The 16,755-nt window shown below is 56.4% G+C and overlaps 2 protein-coding genes across 3 annotated transcripts; one reads left to right on the top strand and one right to left on the bottom strand.

The window, feature by feature from the left end:
* The first annotated feature begins 6,731 nt into the window (after nucleotides 1-6,731).
* Mad2l2 (mitotic arrest deficient 2 like 2) lies at nucleotides 6,732-10,964 on the top strand. The gene is made up of 8 exons (XM_003471427.5): nucleotides 6,732-7,039; nucleotides 7,132-7,250; nucleotides 8,238-8,309; nucleotides 8,774-8,874; nucleotides 9,534-9,628; nucleotides 9,885-9,958; nucleotides 10,362-10,454; nucleotides 10,627-10,964. The coding sequence occupies exons 1-8, from the start codon at nucleotides 7,000-7,002 to the stop codon at nucleotides 10,666-10,668; spliced, it is 636 nt and encodes a 211-aa protein (XP_003471475.1). The 5' UTR covers nucleotides 6,732-6,999; the 3' UTR covers nucleotides 10,669-10,964.
* Nucleotides 10,965-11,065: 101 nt separating this feature from the next.
* Fbxo6 (F-box protein 6) lies at nucleotides 11,066-16,581 on the bottom strand. Of its 2 annotated transcripts, none has more exons than XM_063235513.1 (6): nucleotides 16,451-16,581; nucleotides 14,517-14,888; nucleotides 13,025-13,151; nucleotides 12,477-12,572; nucleotides 11,553-11,688; nucleotides 11,066-11,459 (listed from the first exon to the last, which is right to left on the bottom strand). In XM_063235513.1, exons 2-6 carry the CDS (start codon nucleotides 14,779-14,781, stop codon nucleotides 11,229-11,231), a joined length of 855 nt encoding a protein of 284 aa, XP_063091583.1. In that variant the 5' UTR covers nucleotides 14,782-14,888; nucleotides 16,451-16,581; the 3' UTR covers nucleotides 11,066-11,228. The 2 variants fall into 2 exon arrangements, with proteins under 2 accessions (XP_063091583.1, XP_063091584.1); XM_063235514.1 differs by having other exon boundaries at nucleotides 14,517-14,802; nucleotides 16,451-16,579.
* Between the last annotated feature and the right edge of the window lie 174 nt (nucleotides 16,582-16,755).

The following is a 16,755-nucleotide window of genomic DNA, read 5'->3' as shown; positions in this document are numbered from 1 at the left end:
GCATCGGCACCGCCAAGATCAAAGCCCAGCGGGGCGGGGCACCGGCACGTGGGAGGCCGCGGTCAAGCCTGGCGCCCAGAGCTCCCCGGGGGGCGTGCATCTCCAGTGGTATTTTATTTTTCCCTGTGACACAGGGCGCAGAGCTTTAGGAGCGCGCTGCCCTGCAGTCAGGCGAGCGGCCTGAATGGCTTCTCTGGTGCCGTCCATCCTGCGTGGCTTTGGGCAAGTTGCTGGACTAGAGCTGCTCCTCGTCCTGCTCTCCTAGACTCACAGGGTTAAAGGCAGTGGCCTGGGCCCGCGATGATGTCCCCTAAGTCCGTACCCCCTAGGCAGTGCTCCAGAGAAATTAGCTGCCGTCCTCACTGTAGGATTATCAGTGCGGTGGGCACCAGCATGGCTTGGAGAAAAGACAGCGGCTTGTGCACTGGAAAACTTGAATCCTTTTGCATTGCTGCTCAAGCCAAAACCCTGGATGCCTGCTCGGTGGAGCTTACATTTTAGGGGAGACCCAAGATAACAGGTTAACAAATTTAAGGCAGGAGGCAATTAATGCTATGCAGAAAAATAAAGCACACTCAGGACAGAAAACATCAAGGGGAAGAGATACGGCTTTCCATGAGACCCTCAGGACGGAGAGACTCTTTAACAGGGCAGGATTTGTTGCTGTTTTAATGGCTGTTTTAGTGTGGGGAGAATGATGCAGTTAAAGGGAAGGGCCCATGCAAAGGTCCTGAGGCAGGAGAGTGCTCGGCATGAGTGAGGCAGGAAGGGAGTATGATAAAGTCAAAGAGGGGCTGGCAGAGGAGCTCGGAGCTCCTTTGGCTGCAAGGCCCACCGGTTTTTGTCTTGGACTGGGAGGCAGTGAGAGGCTGTGGGCAGAGCAGAGATTCAACTGAGGTTTTAAGAGATTCCTTCTTATTTCTGAGCTGCAGAACAAGTAGTGGTGGAGTTGAGACTAAAAAAAAAATCAGGGGTACCAGTTGGGACTGTGGCAGGGAAAAGGGGATCATGGTCTAGGCCTGGGAGGGGTGCCCCCATTATTTTTCCCTTGCTGGAACTGAATGCCCCATGCCCGCAGTTTGCAGGAGAGGTTTGTTTTGGTTCATATATTCACTCCATTATTGGCCAGAAGTGGCTGGCGGGGGGAAGTGCCTGGGTGGAGGGAGGAGGACAGCTGCTCATCCCAGGAAGCAGCCCGTGAAGGGACGAGGCGGCCAGGACCCCAGGGAGCCACCTCTTCTGACCCCGAGCCCGGCCTCTCCCACTGGTAACCACTCACTCGCTGCTGGCTCTGAACAGTCTCTGGTGAGACCTTGCCAGCAGCCTCGATCTAAACCATAACAGGGAGCAATAGGGACGGGGGTGTGCGTCTTCCTTTCAGTGACAAAGACATGGCCTGACATCAAAGTCCAGAAAAGGGTGGGCCTGGTGGCACATGTTGTTATCCCAGCACTCTGGGAGGCTGAGGCAGGAGGATGGCAAGTTTGAGCAAAACAAAACAAAACTCCAGTCAACTAAACAAACAAACAGAAACTGGGGAGATAAACTTTGGCGACCCTGGCTCAGGAGCTGCTGGGGCTGTTGCCCAGCTGGGTGATCTTTTGACAAGCTTGGACTCTGTGTTCTGGGTTCTTCCAGAGTGATAGGGTGGAGAAAGGTAGATGGTAGGATGTTAGGAGAGGCCAGATTCCTGTCCCATCCAGTTATGGTGACTTTAGGCCTTGATGTCCCCATCTGTGAAATGGGAGAGTTGCATGGCCAACAGGTGAGAAGTTAAACTCTTGTGGTACAGCCCCAGAAAAGATGTTTTGTGGCCTTCAAGAATGAAGAACAGAATGTGCCACAACCCCATTAAACACAGTATGCTAAATGAAATAAGCAGAAATAAAGGGCACGGTTTTCAATGATGTTTATACGATGCATTCAGGAACAGGCAAGACCAGAGACAGAAAGAATTCCAGGTTGCCGCGGCCAGGGGAAGGGGTGATGGGAGTGACTGGTGCTGACTTGGGGTTTTCCTCTTGGAGTGGTGCGGCTGTTTGGAAGAGTAGTACATGGTTTGGAGACTACTAGAAACCAGCGTGCACAGCAGAAGCATAAACTTGGAGGTTCGTGAATTCTCTCTCAGTGCAGAAGGTCTTTTTAAACAATGATTTTGCCTTTTTTGGCGGGAGGGGTACCTTGAATCGAACTCATGACCTCATGCTTGCCCGCCAGGCATTGTGCCAGCGAGTTATGCACCCAGTCCTCTTTGTTAGTTTGTTTGTTTGAGACAGGATCTCAGGCTGCCCTGGAACTTAGGAGAGTCCCCCTGCCTCACTGTGTTGAGTGCTGGAATTTTAAGTGTGTGTGTATAACCACATTTGGCAAAGAAAAGAAGCTTTTTTTTGGTCTTTTTTCATTTTAATCGGTAGCGGGGATGGAACTCATGACTGCCTGCTTACTGCTTACAAAGCAGGCGCTTATGCCACTGAGCTAAATCCCCAGCTCCCAAAAGAAGCTATTTTTAAAAATGGCAATTGAAAGCTCAGTGTGGTGGTGCCTGTTATCCCAGCACTCAGGAGGCTGAGGCAGGAGGATCTTTGCTAGTTCAAGGTCAGCCTGGGCTACAAAATGAGACTCTATGCCAAAAAACAAAGAAAACAAAAGTAAAACCAAAAATTTGAGCATAGTGTCTCATGTCTGCAATCCCAGCACACCTGTAAGCCCAGCACTCGGGAGGCTGAGGCAGGAGGATCGCTGTGTGTTCAAGGCCAGCCTGGGCTACATAGTAAGATCAAGACCACTCTGAACTGCACAGAGACCCTGTCTCAAAAGCAAAACAAAACAAAGAAAAAAAAACACAAGGGGCAGTTGGATTGGGCCAGAGGTCCTTGTGGTCCAGAATGGCTGCAGAGGACCTGAGCGCTCCTGAAATTGTGTGAGATGCTTAGCATCCTGCAGGGTCTCTGGCCGCTGAGGAGTCGCCACACAGGGAGGCCTGTGGGACCACATGAGGGGAACGGTCCATTCGGGCTTTGCTTTGGCTGAGATGGTGAGAGCCGCCCAGTGTTGATGCCCTAAGGCCAGGGCTCTGCCGAGGTCAGCAGTGGACCCCAGGGTCTGGGCAGTTGTGCAGGGCTTATGCCAGGAGGTCAGGCAAGGGAGCCAGGTGTTTTTTTTTTTTTCCTGGTACCAAGAGTTGAACTCATGACCTTGAGCTTGCCAGGCAGGTGCTGTGCTACTGAGCTATATCTCCCACCATTTTTTTGGACTTTTTTGAGACAGGGTCTTGCTATATAGTTCAGGCTGGCCTTGGACTCACTTTGTAGCCCAGGCTGGTCTCAAATTTGCAAGGATCCTCCTGCCTCAGCCTCCTGAGTGGTGGGATTACAAGTGTGTGCCACCACGTCTGATTCTACGCACCCCCTCTTTTAAGTTAGGGTCTTGCTAAGTTTATAAATTAACCAGGTTGGACCTCAGCCTCCCACAGTGCTGTGAGAACAAGTGCGCACCACCACACCTGGCCCTTGATTTGCTTCTGGAGACGCCACCTACAGCGCAGGCCCAACTGCAGTTCGAGTTGGGCAGGTGACAGTTAGCCAAGGCTGGCATTACCTTCTTCCTCTGTCGTGCTTTTATTCACTCATCTAACACAACCTGTCTGACCACCTGAGTTGGCCAGGCCCTGGTTAAGGTGTTGAACTCAAAGAATGAAGGAAACTGGGTCCCTATTCAGTGGATTCTAGCTGGCTGGTCCCCAGAGCGTCCAGGTCTCATGGGATCGTCATCAGGCTGCATGACTCACTTTGTCTGTCTGGGTCCCATCCCCAGTCCCTGGTGTCCTGGGAACCTTAGGCAGGGAGGGTGCTGGGAAGCGTCTTAGGGGGCTGGCTGGCCCCTTCGCCCATTGCTATACCCAGTTCTCTCACTGTGGCTTTGCTCAGTGCGCCCCAGAGCCCCCCAGGTCTGAGCTGGGCTGGTGCTCTCACACACCGCCGTCTCTTTCCCATTTGGTGTCTCCCGGAGTGACCTTCCCTTCATTCTCCTTGCAGGCCTCAGGGACCTGCTCCAGTTGGCAAATAAGCTCCTTCCTCCTCCTTCAAACGCATCCTTCCCTTCCCAGCCAGGCCCCTATGTATTGTCAGGATGATGGAGACATGCAAATAACTTGGAAAAACAGCCTCCCAGGACATGGAAATTCAACAATATAATAAATTAACCCCATCATAAAATCCGGGCCCCACAGCCATCCATCATGCTGATGTGGTTAAGATACGAAAACCCAGATGTCACAGAGCTGAGCGCAAGCCTCCTTCCTGACCTTGTGCTGGTGGGGCCCTGTGTCTTTGAACTTCCCCTTCCCCAAGGATTTGCTGCCCCCACGCCCCCGTATCCCAGACTGCCACTGCTTTAGCAGCCTCCAGAGAGGGCAGAAAGGGACTTTCATTTTTCCGGTAACCAGGCATTAAGAAGGAAGTCCCTAGAAGCCCAGGCCCACAAGCTGCTGAGCTGTTAGCTGGCCTTGTAGGATAATAGGCCTCTCCTATGTGGCATGATCTGGATAGGATCCCCATTTCCAGAGAAAGGCTGCTGTGCCCCAAATTTGCTGCCAGCAACCCTTCAATTACGTCCATTTCTGAGACAAAACCAGCATCCCTTCGGGCTTGGCATGGCAGTGTTGCAAAATGCAAATTGCTGTGGTGTTTCCTATACTTTCTTGGGCATCCAGGCCCCAAGGGAGCTTGTTAAAAGGGCCAGTGCCCGGCTGTGCACTCTGATCAGGTAGGGCCAGCCTGGTGTTTTTTTTTTTTTTTTTTTTTTTCAGCCTGGTGTTTAATAGGTTCCCTGGGGAGGCCATGCAGATTTCCTGCATTTTGAGCGACAGTCCAGGACATTCCTGGCTTTGTGGGCCAGGTTACTTATCCCCTTCCCATTAAAAGTCCGTGGATGGAGTTTTGCAGGCATGTGGGGGGAGGCAGGCTACAGGCCCAATAATGAGCTGCAAACGGTCCACATTCCTGGCTGCATCTGTGTACAAACAGCCCAACAGGACTCTTAACGAGCTCTTAAGTCCCTGGAGCTGACAGACAAAGCCTTCTGGTCCTGACCTGCTGCCAGGACTTTACGCCCACTCCTGGATCTTGTATCTCCCATCTGTCAAAAATGGGGGCTACAAATAAACTGACACCCCAGGGTCTCAATAGGGCTAGGAGCTGGGCTTGTATCCTCCTGTGTGACCTTAGTGAAAGTGGGAACATCTCTGGGCGCCGTTTTACCATCTGTAAAGCAGGGCAGGAGGATCACTGCAAGTTTGAGACCAGCGTGGGGTACAAAGTGAGCTGGAGGCCAGCCAGAGAGGTCGCATAGTGAGACCCTGTCTCAAAAAAACAAAACAAACAAACAAACAAAAAAAAAACAAAAAACACAAACCAACAACAAAACAAGGCTGTAAAATGGAATTTATTTCCTAAGGCTAATGAAAAAAATGAACGAAATCAGTTTGACCATCAGGGTAGTAATTATTGTAATATTAATATTATTATCTGGGAGGCTCTTGTCATTATCCCTTCCAGTTCTTGTACTGACTTGGGTAGGTGTCTTTGGGGAGAGTGGCCAGGTCTCTTCATTTGGGTCTTCTTCAAAAAGGGGACAATTGGGGCTGGGGATTTAGCTCAGTGGCATAAGCGCCTGCCTTGCAAGTGTATGGTCGTGAGCCATCCCCGGTACCGAGAAAAAAAAAAAAAGAAAGAAAAACGCACACACACAAAAAGGGACAAAATAGGGGAAGGGACAATCGTAGCCACTTTTGCGTGGAGTTATCCTGAGGATTTAACAAGATAACCCACGGACACAGCCCTGTGCCTAGCACTACAAAAAGGAAAAGGTTTTGTTTTGGTTGGTTTCCTGAGATATGTTTCATTAAATAGGTTAGGCTGGCCTTGAATGCCTGATGATTCTCTTGTCTCAGCCTCGCCGAGTGCTGAGATGACAGGTGTGCGCACCACAGTCAGATAATCTGAAGCAGGGAAATTTTACTGTCTTGGGCGGTGTGGCCAGACCACACTCGGTTCCGGATGGGGGTGGAGTGGGGGTAGGGGTAACCCGAGGGTACCTCTCCTCCCCACGCCCCACAAGCTATCGGGTTCCCTTTCGGTTTAGCAGGTGAGGGAGGGGCTGAGGAAGTCAGCAGGTGTCGCCGCCCATCCCCAGCCGTGGGTACCACCCCCTTAAGGCCTGCTACAGCGAGAGACAAGCAGTGCAGGGAAAAGGCACAGTAATGTGGTGTGGACAACTATTTGTCCTGTTGCACCCACCTAAAAAGTCGAAGGGAGGTCTCAGCCCATTTAGGGGCTCTGGGACTGAAACTGGCCACGCGGGACCCCACCCCACAGGCCCAGCCCTGCCCCGCCCCGCCCCCGGCCCTGCCCCGCCCCGCCGCAGAGCTAGGTCCTCGCCCTCCCGCATTAGTCCCCGCCCATCGAGGCCCTGGTTGGGTGGCTCCAGGAGTGGGCGTGGCGATGGCGGCGCTAGGACCCGCGCGGCGCAGCGGACGTCACCGAGCGGCGCCGAGATAGCGCGCGGGTTGAGCGGGAGGCGGGAGCGGTCGGTTCGGAGGCTCCCGGCGCTGGGGCTTGGCATCGGACCCAGACGGGGACGTAGGCCGGAGCCCGTCCTGGGGGAGGGGAGAGGGGCGGGGCTTCAGCCGAGGGGTCCGGCTGGTCGGGGGCGGGGCTTCCCCCACCGGGCTTCGCTTCCCGCCTGTCCGGCTCGGCGCTCCCGGCCTGCGCCGCCAGGTGGTTGCCTCCGCCTCCGCGGCCGGCGCGCACAGCCGGGGTTTTTCCTGCACCAGCCCCGGTGGGACGAGGCGGGGGCCGCAGCGGTGCCCCCTAGGCCGTGACACGGACGCGGGAGGGTCCTCTGCAGCTGCCCTGATCGGGGCAGAGAGGTCGCCCTGCTCCGGCCTCCGCAGCCGAGGCGAATCACACTGACCCCCGACTGCAGGTCGCGGCAGGAAGGATGACCACGCTTACGCGACAGGACCTCAACTTTGGCCAAGGTAGAGCGGCTGCACCTGCGGGCAGGGGTGTGCGTGTGTTGGGTGGGTTGGGCCGCGCGGGCTTCCCCGAGCACCCGGCCTGCCCTTCGCAGTGGTGGCCGACGTGCTCTGCGAGTTCCTGGAGGTGGCGGTGCACCTGATCCTGTACGTGCGCGAGGTCTACCCGGTGGGCATCTTCCAGAAGCGGAAGAAGTACAACGTGCCGGTGCAGGTGAGCCCCACCTGCCTAGTTTTGAGCCCCAGTGCTGTGTGGGTTCCAAGAGGTCAGGCCAGGGCCAGTGGTCGCCTCACAATCAGCATGGATAAAAGGCGGATGTTTAAAATTTGTTTTTTACTTTCAGGGCCGCTCACTTCCCAGCAGCCACCAGAGGGCTGGGCAGCGTCTCACACCTTCCCATAGAAGGGAATCCCCTGATCCGTAGTTAGAGACCCACATCTCAAGTTGCCCCGGGTCGAGCTGTACTTTAAGAGCTCCTGCAGCCTGGAAATTAGTTGCAGAGGAGAAGATTCCCACACACTTCCAGTGCTTTTTCTGAACCCTTATCCGATGGAGGCGGGGCTTACAATTAAGAGGCAGACAAAACAGTGAACGGGAAGCTATTTCCCTGCCCTTGGAAGTGCCGGGCCTGGAGAAGGCGCTCAGTAAACACTGGAGTAAATGAATCCTAGAAGGTCCAAGAGGCTTAAAGGCTACTCTGGGAAAAGGAAAAACGGACTGATAGCTATTAAACATCTATCCTGTACTATTTGCTTATCTCATTTAATCCTTTCTCTTTATGAGATCTTCACAGGTAAAGTAATTGAAGCTCAGAAAGGTTAAATAATTTGCTGGAAACCACACAGTTCTATAGGTGCTTAATTTTTGAACTTTGATTAAATTTCTGAGATCCTTTCTCAAAAAATAGCCCACATGCATGCATCCCATACACACAACTTTGTACTCCTGTGGGACTTTTAAGATTTTAGGGAACCTACGGGCCTTACAGCAGAAGCCCCTTAACACTATGTTAAATGCTAATGTCGAAGTTGAAATCTGGACTTTGGACTTCTCTGCAGCATGGGAATAGTTACAGTTCTTAGCTCCCTAATGGGAAATGGGGTCCCCAGGCAGGAAGCCCTAGGTAGAGCTGCTGTGGAGGAGTGTTGATGTTTTTGTGTCTGTGCTTCTGACATCGATGCCCCCGTGTGGTTGTGACAGATGTCCTGCCATCCAGAGCTGAATCAGTACATCCAGGACACACTGCACTGCGTCAAGCCACTCCTGGAGAAGGTGAGGGGCCACCAGTGTCTTCCAGCCATGTCACCCACAATCTGTTCCACTACATCTATGGGTTCACTCTGGGATGCTGGACCTGCGTGGGGTTCCCTAGCTCTAATACTGAGAAACCCACACTCTGGAGACCACAGCTACCCATCAGGTGGGCCATATTTGGGGGAGCTTCTAGGTTAGTGGGGTGACTCTTAGCGAGGGCTGCCTAGGGTTCCAGAATTTTCTCATGCTCACCCCCTCCCTGGAGTTCTGCTCTGAGTGTGCCATCAGGGTTTCTCTTGCTGCCCTGACCTGCTCTTTGAGATCTCTTGGGACCTGGATGGGGACCTCTCCTCCCAACCTGAACTGCTCTGCCCAAGGGTGCTGACTCCAGCTTCTCCTACCTGCTCTCTGAGTCTTAAGCAGCTGAGGGCCAGAAGTGGGATTGTAGGGCTCTGTCTGGAAGGGGCCTCCTGTCCTTGCAGAATGATGTGGAAAAAGTAGTGGTGGTGATTTTGGATAAAGAGCATCGGCCGGTGGAGAAGTTCGTCTTCGAGATCACTCAGCCTCCCCTGCTGTCTATCAGGTGAGCTGGCCTGTGCCATCCGCTGGCTGGGGTGTGCGCTCCAGCAGCGACCCTGCTGCTAGAGAACCCCTAACACTAAGGCAGGTCCTGACACCTAATGAAGGACTGGGAGACCTGTGCCATTAGTGGCTGAGCCCTGGCTGGCCACGCTTCTGTAGAGGCTCACAGGTGACACAGATAACTTCCTGGACACAGCACAGTGTCTTGGCATTGATGAATACTAGCCCAGCCTCACGCTGTATGGAGGAAAAACCATGGTCCAGAGAATGACATGCCACCCAGCATCACCCCAGTGGTAAAGAGCAGGGCAAAGGTGTGCAGTCCATGATGCCCTAGAAGTTGACCTTGGTACATGCATGCTGGCCAGCTGTGCAATTCCTGTGAGGCTAGGGCACGGGAACCTGGCACCAGCCCATTCCCCGGGCTGTGTGGCCTCCTGGTGTGTGAGGAGGCTTGAGCTGCGTCCTGCTTCTGTCCCCTAGCTGCACACAGAACCTCCTAGGCCTGCTGTGCCTGCCTGCCTTGTGCATCTGGACTGGGCCGGTTGGCACCTTCAGAGGCACTGCGGGTCCTAGGGCCAGCTCAGCTTTGGCAAGGTGGGGATGCCCGTGGGTGGCCAAGGGCACCTGCAAGATTAAGACCTACTTCCTTGTCCCCAGCTCTGACTCTTTGCTGTCCCATGTGGAGCAGCTGCTCCGAGCCTTCATCCTGAAGATCAGTGTTTGCGACGCTGTCCTGGACCACAATCCCCCAGGTGTGCCCGCCTTCCTTGCACTGTTACCTTGGGCTGTGCCAAGCTCTTCTCCCTCGCTGCTCCTCAGAACCACCTATTCTAGGACGCCTACCAGAGTCCCTCTGACTTAAAGCTCCCGCTGCCTGTGTCCTTTCTCAGCATGGGCTAGAAAAATGCTGCACTGCAGGGCTGCCAAGGCAGTGAGGGTTGGGAGCAGGCCAGCCCAGGGCAGGCTTGGGCAGCCTGGCCTTCACTGACTCCACTCCTGCCTCTCCAGGCTGCACCTTCACCGTCCTGGTGCACACAAGAGAAGCTGCCACTCGAAACATGGAGAAGATCCAGGTCATCAAGGTGAGATGAGATTGCTCTGGGGGTAGACAGGGCAAGAGTTGGGAGCCACCGTTCCAGTAGGGCAGGGCGCTGCCCGTGGCCAGTGCTTGTGTGTGTTCCTTATGGTAGTGTCTGGCACCCACCAGCTTCCGGGGGTCAACCACAATGGACACACACCTGGTCACTATTCCCTGTGGCTACCCAGAGGTCATCCCGGCTCTTCCTAGGTTGGGTTCTCAAGGTTGGGGTCCTTGCCTGCTGGTTTCTGGATTGGTGTCGGAGGCTCTTGCCTCACTCAGGTCCCTGGCCACCGTGGTGGAGGAGCCTGAGTCTGCCTTGCGGGCAGCTCCCTGGGGATTCCAAGGACTCCAGCTCTGGGGGCGGGGGAGAGCCAAACATCCCCTCACTGTGGTCCCTTCCCTAGGACTTCCCCTGGATCCTGGCAGATGAACAGGACGTCCACATGCATGACCCCCGGCTGATACCCCTAAAAACCATGACATCAGACATTTTAAAGGTGAGCTGCAGGGGACCAAGGAAGCTTTATTTAGGAGGAGGAGGAGCCCAAAGCTGGGGCCCCACATTCAAGGCTTGGAGGACAGGGCTGGGGATGTCTGGTGGGAGGCGCTCCCATCCCTCCCTTCCCCCCCTCTGGCTGGTCCCCTCACGGCACACTTCCTTTCTATCAGATGCAGCTCTACGTGGAGGAGCGAGCTCATAAAAGCAGCTGAGGATGAGCCCGCACCCACCGATCAGGCCACGACTGTCATACTCTAGGGACCCAGCTGCAGGCAGCGCTGAGGGCCCCGCCTCCAAGTGCTCTCACTGCTCCTTGCAGGCGCGCGCCTCTGCCCGGGCAGCTCAAGTCTGCTTGGTATCGTGGAGGAGGGAGGTGTCCCCAGGAAGGCAGTGAGGGACGCTGGGACCTCAGTTTCCCATCTAACTAGCCAGTGTTCCCGGCTAACACTGTCTGTCTCAGATACTGTGAACTGTTTATTCAATAAAGTGCCCCAAGGGCTGGCTGAGATGTCCCTCTCGAGTGGAAGGGCAGGTGCTGCCAGGGAAACCTGGGCAGGCTGCTTCTCTAGCAGAGCGGCACCGTCACCATCCACACACCCAACCTCAGGCTGCTTTCACTGATAACCTTTATTCCGATAAAATGCTGGAGCCAGTGTGACCCTAAGTTTCCAGCACTGTTGGGAGCTCCGCCCAGTGCTGGCCCAGCTCTCCCTGGTGGGACCTCTGGCAGACCTGGATAGAGGACGGATGGATGGTGGCCAGGTGGCCATCATCAGGTTGGTGAAGACAGGCGGGAAGGTGACGGGGCAGCTTCCTCCGCCCCTGCTTTGTCGGACAGAGTAGTGGATGGGGCTGGCTTCCTGGTCATCTTGTTGCTAACAATGATGCTGCTGTTGGTGACCCGGGGCCCGTACCAGCCTGCCCAGTATTGGGTGTCCTGGCCCCCATGTTGGAAGAGGATGTGACGGACTCCTGGCGGGTAGTCCGAGAAGGTGTGAGAGACCTGGGGAGAGGTGGAGAGGTGGCCACTGAGACAGGAGGGAGGAGCTGGCCGGGCTGGGAGATGCTGGCAGCAGGTGGGCAGACGCTGCCTTACCTCTGTCCACGAGGCATCGTTCCACTGGTGCATAGTCACAGGCGGAGGCCGGAAGGAGGCCAGGCAGATGTAGTCGGCCGAGACCAGCTGGACTTGGATCTGGTAGGTGCAGCCACAGTCTCTTCTGGCTGCGAACCTGGGGGAGGTGATGAGAGCTGTGTGTTGAGCCCCCTGGCTGGCCCTGGGGACGGACACAGGCGCCAAGGCCACACACCAGAGCGCTACATTTCCTGACCTGTCTCCCTCTGCTGACAAGGCCCAGCCGGCTTCAGTCCCCCGTCTGCCCTGCCATGTCTCAGGGAAGACCGTTTATCCATGCTGACCTACAAGGGCATCTTGCAGGGAATTCTACTGACGAGGTGACCGTGAAGAGCACAGCCCTGTCTGTCCCTGTGCATGGCAGGGGAGGGGACATTTCCGGGTAGGGAACCTCTGCGATCAGCCTGCTCCTCTGCCCCTCCAGCCTCGCCCCTCTTTTCTCCAGTGCTGCCTGGGGCCTGGCTGGGCCAAGCCAGAGCCTCTCAGCTGGCTCTGTGCCCCGAATAGGAGCTTGAGGAAAGCTGAGTAAGGGGTGGTTCTGGCAGCTGGGCGCTCGGCACACTCAGGGCCCTGGGGTCAGTCCGTGTGACTGCACAGCAACAGAACATCATGGCTGGGGCAGGAGAGACAAGCAAGTAGGCACATGAGTTTCTGGAAGTCCAGAGAGGCCTGGGGCACTCTGTTCCTGTTAGCAGTGTCCTGGTCAGCCTCAGTCTCCCCATCTGCACACTGGGGCAGCATATCCTGCTGGGGCCCTCATGGGTACTGTGTGTCTTGTAGAGAGCAGGCCGAGTCCACCCAGCCCGAAGACAGGCTGAGCATGGTGGGAGATTGCTGTGGGTTCTCAGAGCCAGCAGTTGTGGCAAGAGAGGGCAAGACACTCACCAGTCCTTCACCACGATGTCGGGCCGAATCCTGTCCAACAGGTCTTCCCAGTAGCCCTTGGCCTTGAGGTCCACCAGCTGGGACTTGAGGCACAGGCTGGGGGATGGGAGGCAGGACTGTGTTTCAGGGGTGCTGTGCAAGGCCCTCCTTTGTGGCTCTATCAGCCCCCAATGGTCTAGGGAGGTCAAAGGGACCCTAGGGCACCCCGAGTACCCCAGCACAGGCAGTGCGGGTCAGGGAGTACAGGTTCTTGTGGCTGGGCAGGGTCTAGTCCTGGTGCAAAGGACCCATCTCCAGGGCACCATGCCAGTCCAGCTGTGACTCAATCCCAGACTGGCCACGCCTAGGACACACCTAGGCCTTCCCTGCCCAGTGGGGTTCCAGCTGCCTGAAACCTATCTATCCACCCACTCCCGGCACTTAGGAAGCTGGGGAGCTCTCCAGGGTGCTTTTGGGTACCACCACCCTCCGGCTGCCAGAGACCCTCGCCTACAAAGGTGTTCCACCCCCTCCCTCCACACAGGCCTGCTTGGCTCAGGCCCTCTTACTCGTAGGATGTGACAAAGTACTTCTTGACTTCGGGGTCAGGAAAGTTTGTACCATGTTCTCCAGGGAGGCTCTCCACCTTCCAGCGGTCCCCCCCATTGGCATCAAGTTTCCACCCTGTCATGTCCTCTAGGAAAAGCAGGGGTGGGGATAGAGCTCAGGGGCACAGCGCCTGCCTGGCAAGCACGAGGTCCTGAGTTTGATTCCCAGTATGGAAAAAAAAAAAAAAAAAAAAAAGCAGAAGCCACAGTGAGAGCTCCCGCACCACCTGGTTTTTGTGTTTCTTATGTGGCTGGGGACTGCATGCAGGCACATGGGGACAAGTACACCTCAGCCCATGTAAATCCGAAGCCCCAGCCTGGGAGGGAGGCCGGCTGTGCTCAGCTTGCTGGGGCTGCAGACACCAAGGGTTCATCAGCTTGTTCCTGGCCAAGGGCACTGTGCAGCCAAGGTCAGCACCCCACTTGCTCAAGGGCCTCGGAGCTCCCCTATACTCCCCAGGATTGGCTTTGGCCTGGGCTGCCCTCCCACTCCGTCCCCAGCCGGCCTGCCGCCTGGAGTGGTATGGAAAGGACACAAATTCTCAACCCACCCTTTCCTCACACCCGTGTGGCTGTGGGGCGCCAGTACCCACGCTTCAGTTCCTCAACTGCATCAGAAAGGGCCTGCACAGTGCTGCCCTGGGAGCTGGTGGGACTTCAACCACTGGACAAGACCCTAGGCGACGGGAGAGAGGCCTGCCCTGCGGGTTTGTCAGTGGGTTGGAGAAGCCCACTATTGGGACATGACTCTCATACCCAGTATCCGGGGCCAGGGTATCAGGTGGGGACACAGGGGGGTCTCCCATTCAGACTGAGCTCCCAGGACTTAGGAAGGGCACTGTGCTCCCCTGTAAGGCTGTCCAGAACCACTGCAGAAAGACCTGTTCCAAACTGCCTCTTGCTCCCCCCACTTCTGGGGGATTCTGGGATCTGGGTTGGGGCTGAGCTTAGGCCTGGGCATGGTGGCCTGAGCAGCCTGACACCAGGCCAGATGCAGGCTGCTGGTGCTGGAGGTGGCCTGGCTGGGCAGCTTCAGAACAGATCTAGGACAGGCAGGGAGATTGTGTCTGGTGTCACCTGTGGGGCTTCCAAGAGGCCCTGAGGCTTCATCAGCCAGACCTTAAAGACGGCAGGCAGGGTCTCTGGGCAAGCCATGCACCTGGGGACCAAGGTGCCTCACCTAGCAAATGCAACACAGCTGACAAACTTTGCATCCTAGTGAGGCTGCAGAGGAAACGCATGATGCAGGGGCTCTGAGTGCACAGACAAGACACTTAATGGCAGCTGGAGCCGAAGGAGCCCAGCACAGAGTGCTGAAGAAGCAGGGCACGTGGAAGGTGTTAGGGAACAGAGAGTATAACAGGCAGTGTGGGAATAGCAAGTGCAAAGGCCCTGAGGTCCAGGAAAAGGAAGGAACAGCTACAGAAGCAGCCCCCCACCCACCCCAGCCCACCTTCAGCACAGGGGTTGTGCAGGAGGTTCCTGCGGAGGCTGCACAGGAAGTAGAAGACCTTCCAGTCGGCCACGGGCTGGTCCCAGTCCCGGGTGACAAAGCCCTCTCGAAGGCACTTGCGCTTCCAGAGGGTCACGAGGTCGATGAGGTCCCGCCAGAGGCTGCAGACGGGGCGGCAGTGCAGCAACAGGTGGCGGGCGGGCACGTGGGTGAAGAGCTCCAGCAGGATGCTCTCGGGCAGCTCGTTGATGCTGGCCAGGGCCATGGTGGGGTGGGGGGCACAGGCCTGTGTGGGGGACGACGGTGATGAGCCTCAGGCAGAGAGGGGGCCCAGCAGGTCCCCTGGAACAGACGCCTCTATTCCTGTGTCACCTGTTGGGAAGATGAAGTGATAGAGGGCGCCTCTGAGGACCCTTCTGATAGGCAGGAGTGTTCCCGAGCCGTGCATATTTAAGAGTGCAATTATTAAAGTCCTAAGGGACAGTGAGTGTGTGTCATGTGAGGAGCTGAGGCCGGAGAGTTGATGCCCCACTGCAAAAAGGAAAAAAATTTAAAATCTAGAGACATTTTTTGAAGCTCTCCACTTCCATTAAAAGAAAAAAAAAAAAAACTGCCTTTTTTCCCCCAGTACGGAGGTTGAACCCAGGGCTGTCCTGAGCTACATCCCTAACTCTTTACATTTTTAAATCTGGACACCAGTTCTTATTAAATTTCCAGGCTGGGCTCAGACTTGCAGCCCTCCTGCCTCAGCCTCTCACAATGCTAGGAATTACAGGAATGCACCACCATGGACTGCCAACATTGCTTCACCAGAAGCTGGTCCGGTAGGTAACCTGTAAGATTCTGCTGTTGCCTGTGGATTCTGTGAGGGTCTGAGTGACCAGCCTGTTCTTTTTTCTTTTTGAGACAGGGTCTCGATGTGCAGTTCAGGCTGGCCTTGAGCTCACTTTGTAGCCTAGCCTGGTCTTGAACTCGCAATGATCCTCCTGCCTCAGCCTCCCGAGTGCTGGGATTACAGGTATGAGCCACCATAACCGGGCTTGCCGGCCTGTTCTTTTAATGCCTTGAATTTGCCATTAGAATATAAACCTGGCTGGGGATTTGGATCAGCAGCTCAAGCACTTGCCTAGTAAGCGTGAGGTCAGGAGTTTGACCTCTCATACCAGAACATGCCCAGATGCCTTCTGGTTTTGGCTGAGGGGGGCTCTGGGCTGTCACAGAAGGGCCTTATCTGTTCACACCCAGAGGCCAGGCTGTGCTCCTCCTACAGAGTAACAGGAAGCCCGTGGTCTCCTCAGCTTTTCCACTGAGATGCCGCCCAAAAAGCAGTTCAGTTTCCTGAGAAACCCCAGGAAACAGGGCTGGGTGCACACACTGGCTTTCAGCGGAGAAAAAAGGACAGGGCGGCTGAGCACGGTACCTGTGTCCTGTGGGAGACGGCTGGAGCCCCCTTTTCCCTGCAGCCCTTGTGGCCAGGTCTCCGAATAAGCAGCTTTTAAAAAACGTGAGCTCTGGCTGGCCGGGTGGGGCATGCCTGGAAGCCAGGGAGGCTGAGGCAGGAAGATCAGATCCTCACTAGTTTGAGGCCAGCCGGTCCTACACAGACCCTATCTGGAAAAAATAAAAAGAGCGGGCATGTAGCTCAATGCAAAGGCTCTGGGTTCAATCTCCAGGACAGGACAGGAAAAAACTCGGTCCATTTAAAAATGCCCATAACCTCTAAAAGCACTGCAGATCAAATGAAGTCACCGGGCTCCGCGGTGGAGCGGCCGAGCACCAGTGACTCCGCTGTGAGGTCCAGCCTGTCCCCGGGTGACAGGCCCGCTCCCCCTGCCCCGGTTCCCGACCAGGCCCTCACCGCCGGGGACGCTCCGCAGCGAGGCGCGCCTGCCCCGCCCGCCCGCCCGCCCCGCCGGTGCCCCGCGGGGTCAGACCTGGGCGCTGGGACCGCCGGGCCGGCGTCCGTGCAGGGGCCCGGGCTCCGGCCTCGGCTCGGCTCGGCTGCGCTGCGGGGCGGCTCCGGCCCTCTCGCCCCGCCCCGCCCCGGCTCGCCCCGCCCCGCCCGCCGGTCCTTCCGCGTCACGCGCCGCGGGCCACAGCGCCCCCCCGCGGCCGCAGCGCCGACCTCTCCCTCCTCCTCCTCGTCCTCCTGCAGCCCGGGCCTGCCTCGCCCGCCGCGGATCCCCTCCGTCCTCCCACGCGGAGCTGGCGCTGGGCGGTCCCTGCGCTGGGACCACCC

This window comes from Cavia porcellus, unplaced genomic scaffold (assembly GCF_034190915.1).
Source record: "Cavia porcellus strain 051 isolate PalLab524CR breed Dunkin Hartley unplaced genomic scaffold, mCavPor4.1 scaffold_25, whole genome shotgun sequence".
NCBI classification, from domain to species: domain Eukaryota; kingdom Metazoa; phylum Chordata; class Mammalia; order Rodentia; family Caviidae; genus Cavia; species Cavia porcellus.
The sequence above is the reverse complement of the archived record's forward strand: the minus strand, read 5'-3'. Positions and strand labels throughout refer to the sequence as shown.

Coding starts and splice junctions, on each gene's coding strand:
- Mad2l2 (XM_003471427.5), top strand. CDS start 7,000: ATGACCACGCTTACGCGACAGGACCTCAACTTTGGCCAAG. Junction 7,040..7,131: donor GGACCTCAACTTTGGCCAAG/GTAGAGCGGCTG, acceptor TGCCCTTCGCAG/TGGTGGCCGACGTGCTCTGC. Junction 9,959..10,361: donor AGAAGATCCAGGTCATCAAG/GTGAGATGAGAT, acceptor TCCCTTCCCTAG/GACTTCCCCTGGATCCTGGC.
- Fbxo6 (XM_063235513.1), bottom strand. CDS start 14,781: ATGGCCCTGGCCAGCATCAACGAGCTGCCCGAGAGCATCCTGCTGGAG. Junction 13,152..14,516: donor GCACAACCCCTGTGCTGAAG/GTGGGCTGGGGT, acceptor TGCTTTTCCTAG/AGGACATGACAGGGTGGAAA. Junction 11,689..12,476: donor GACATCGTGGTGAAGGACTG/GTGAGTGTCTTG, acceptor CACCTCCCCCAG/GTTCGCAGCCAGAAGAGACT.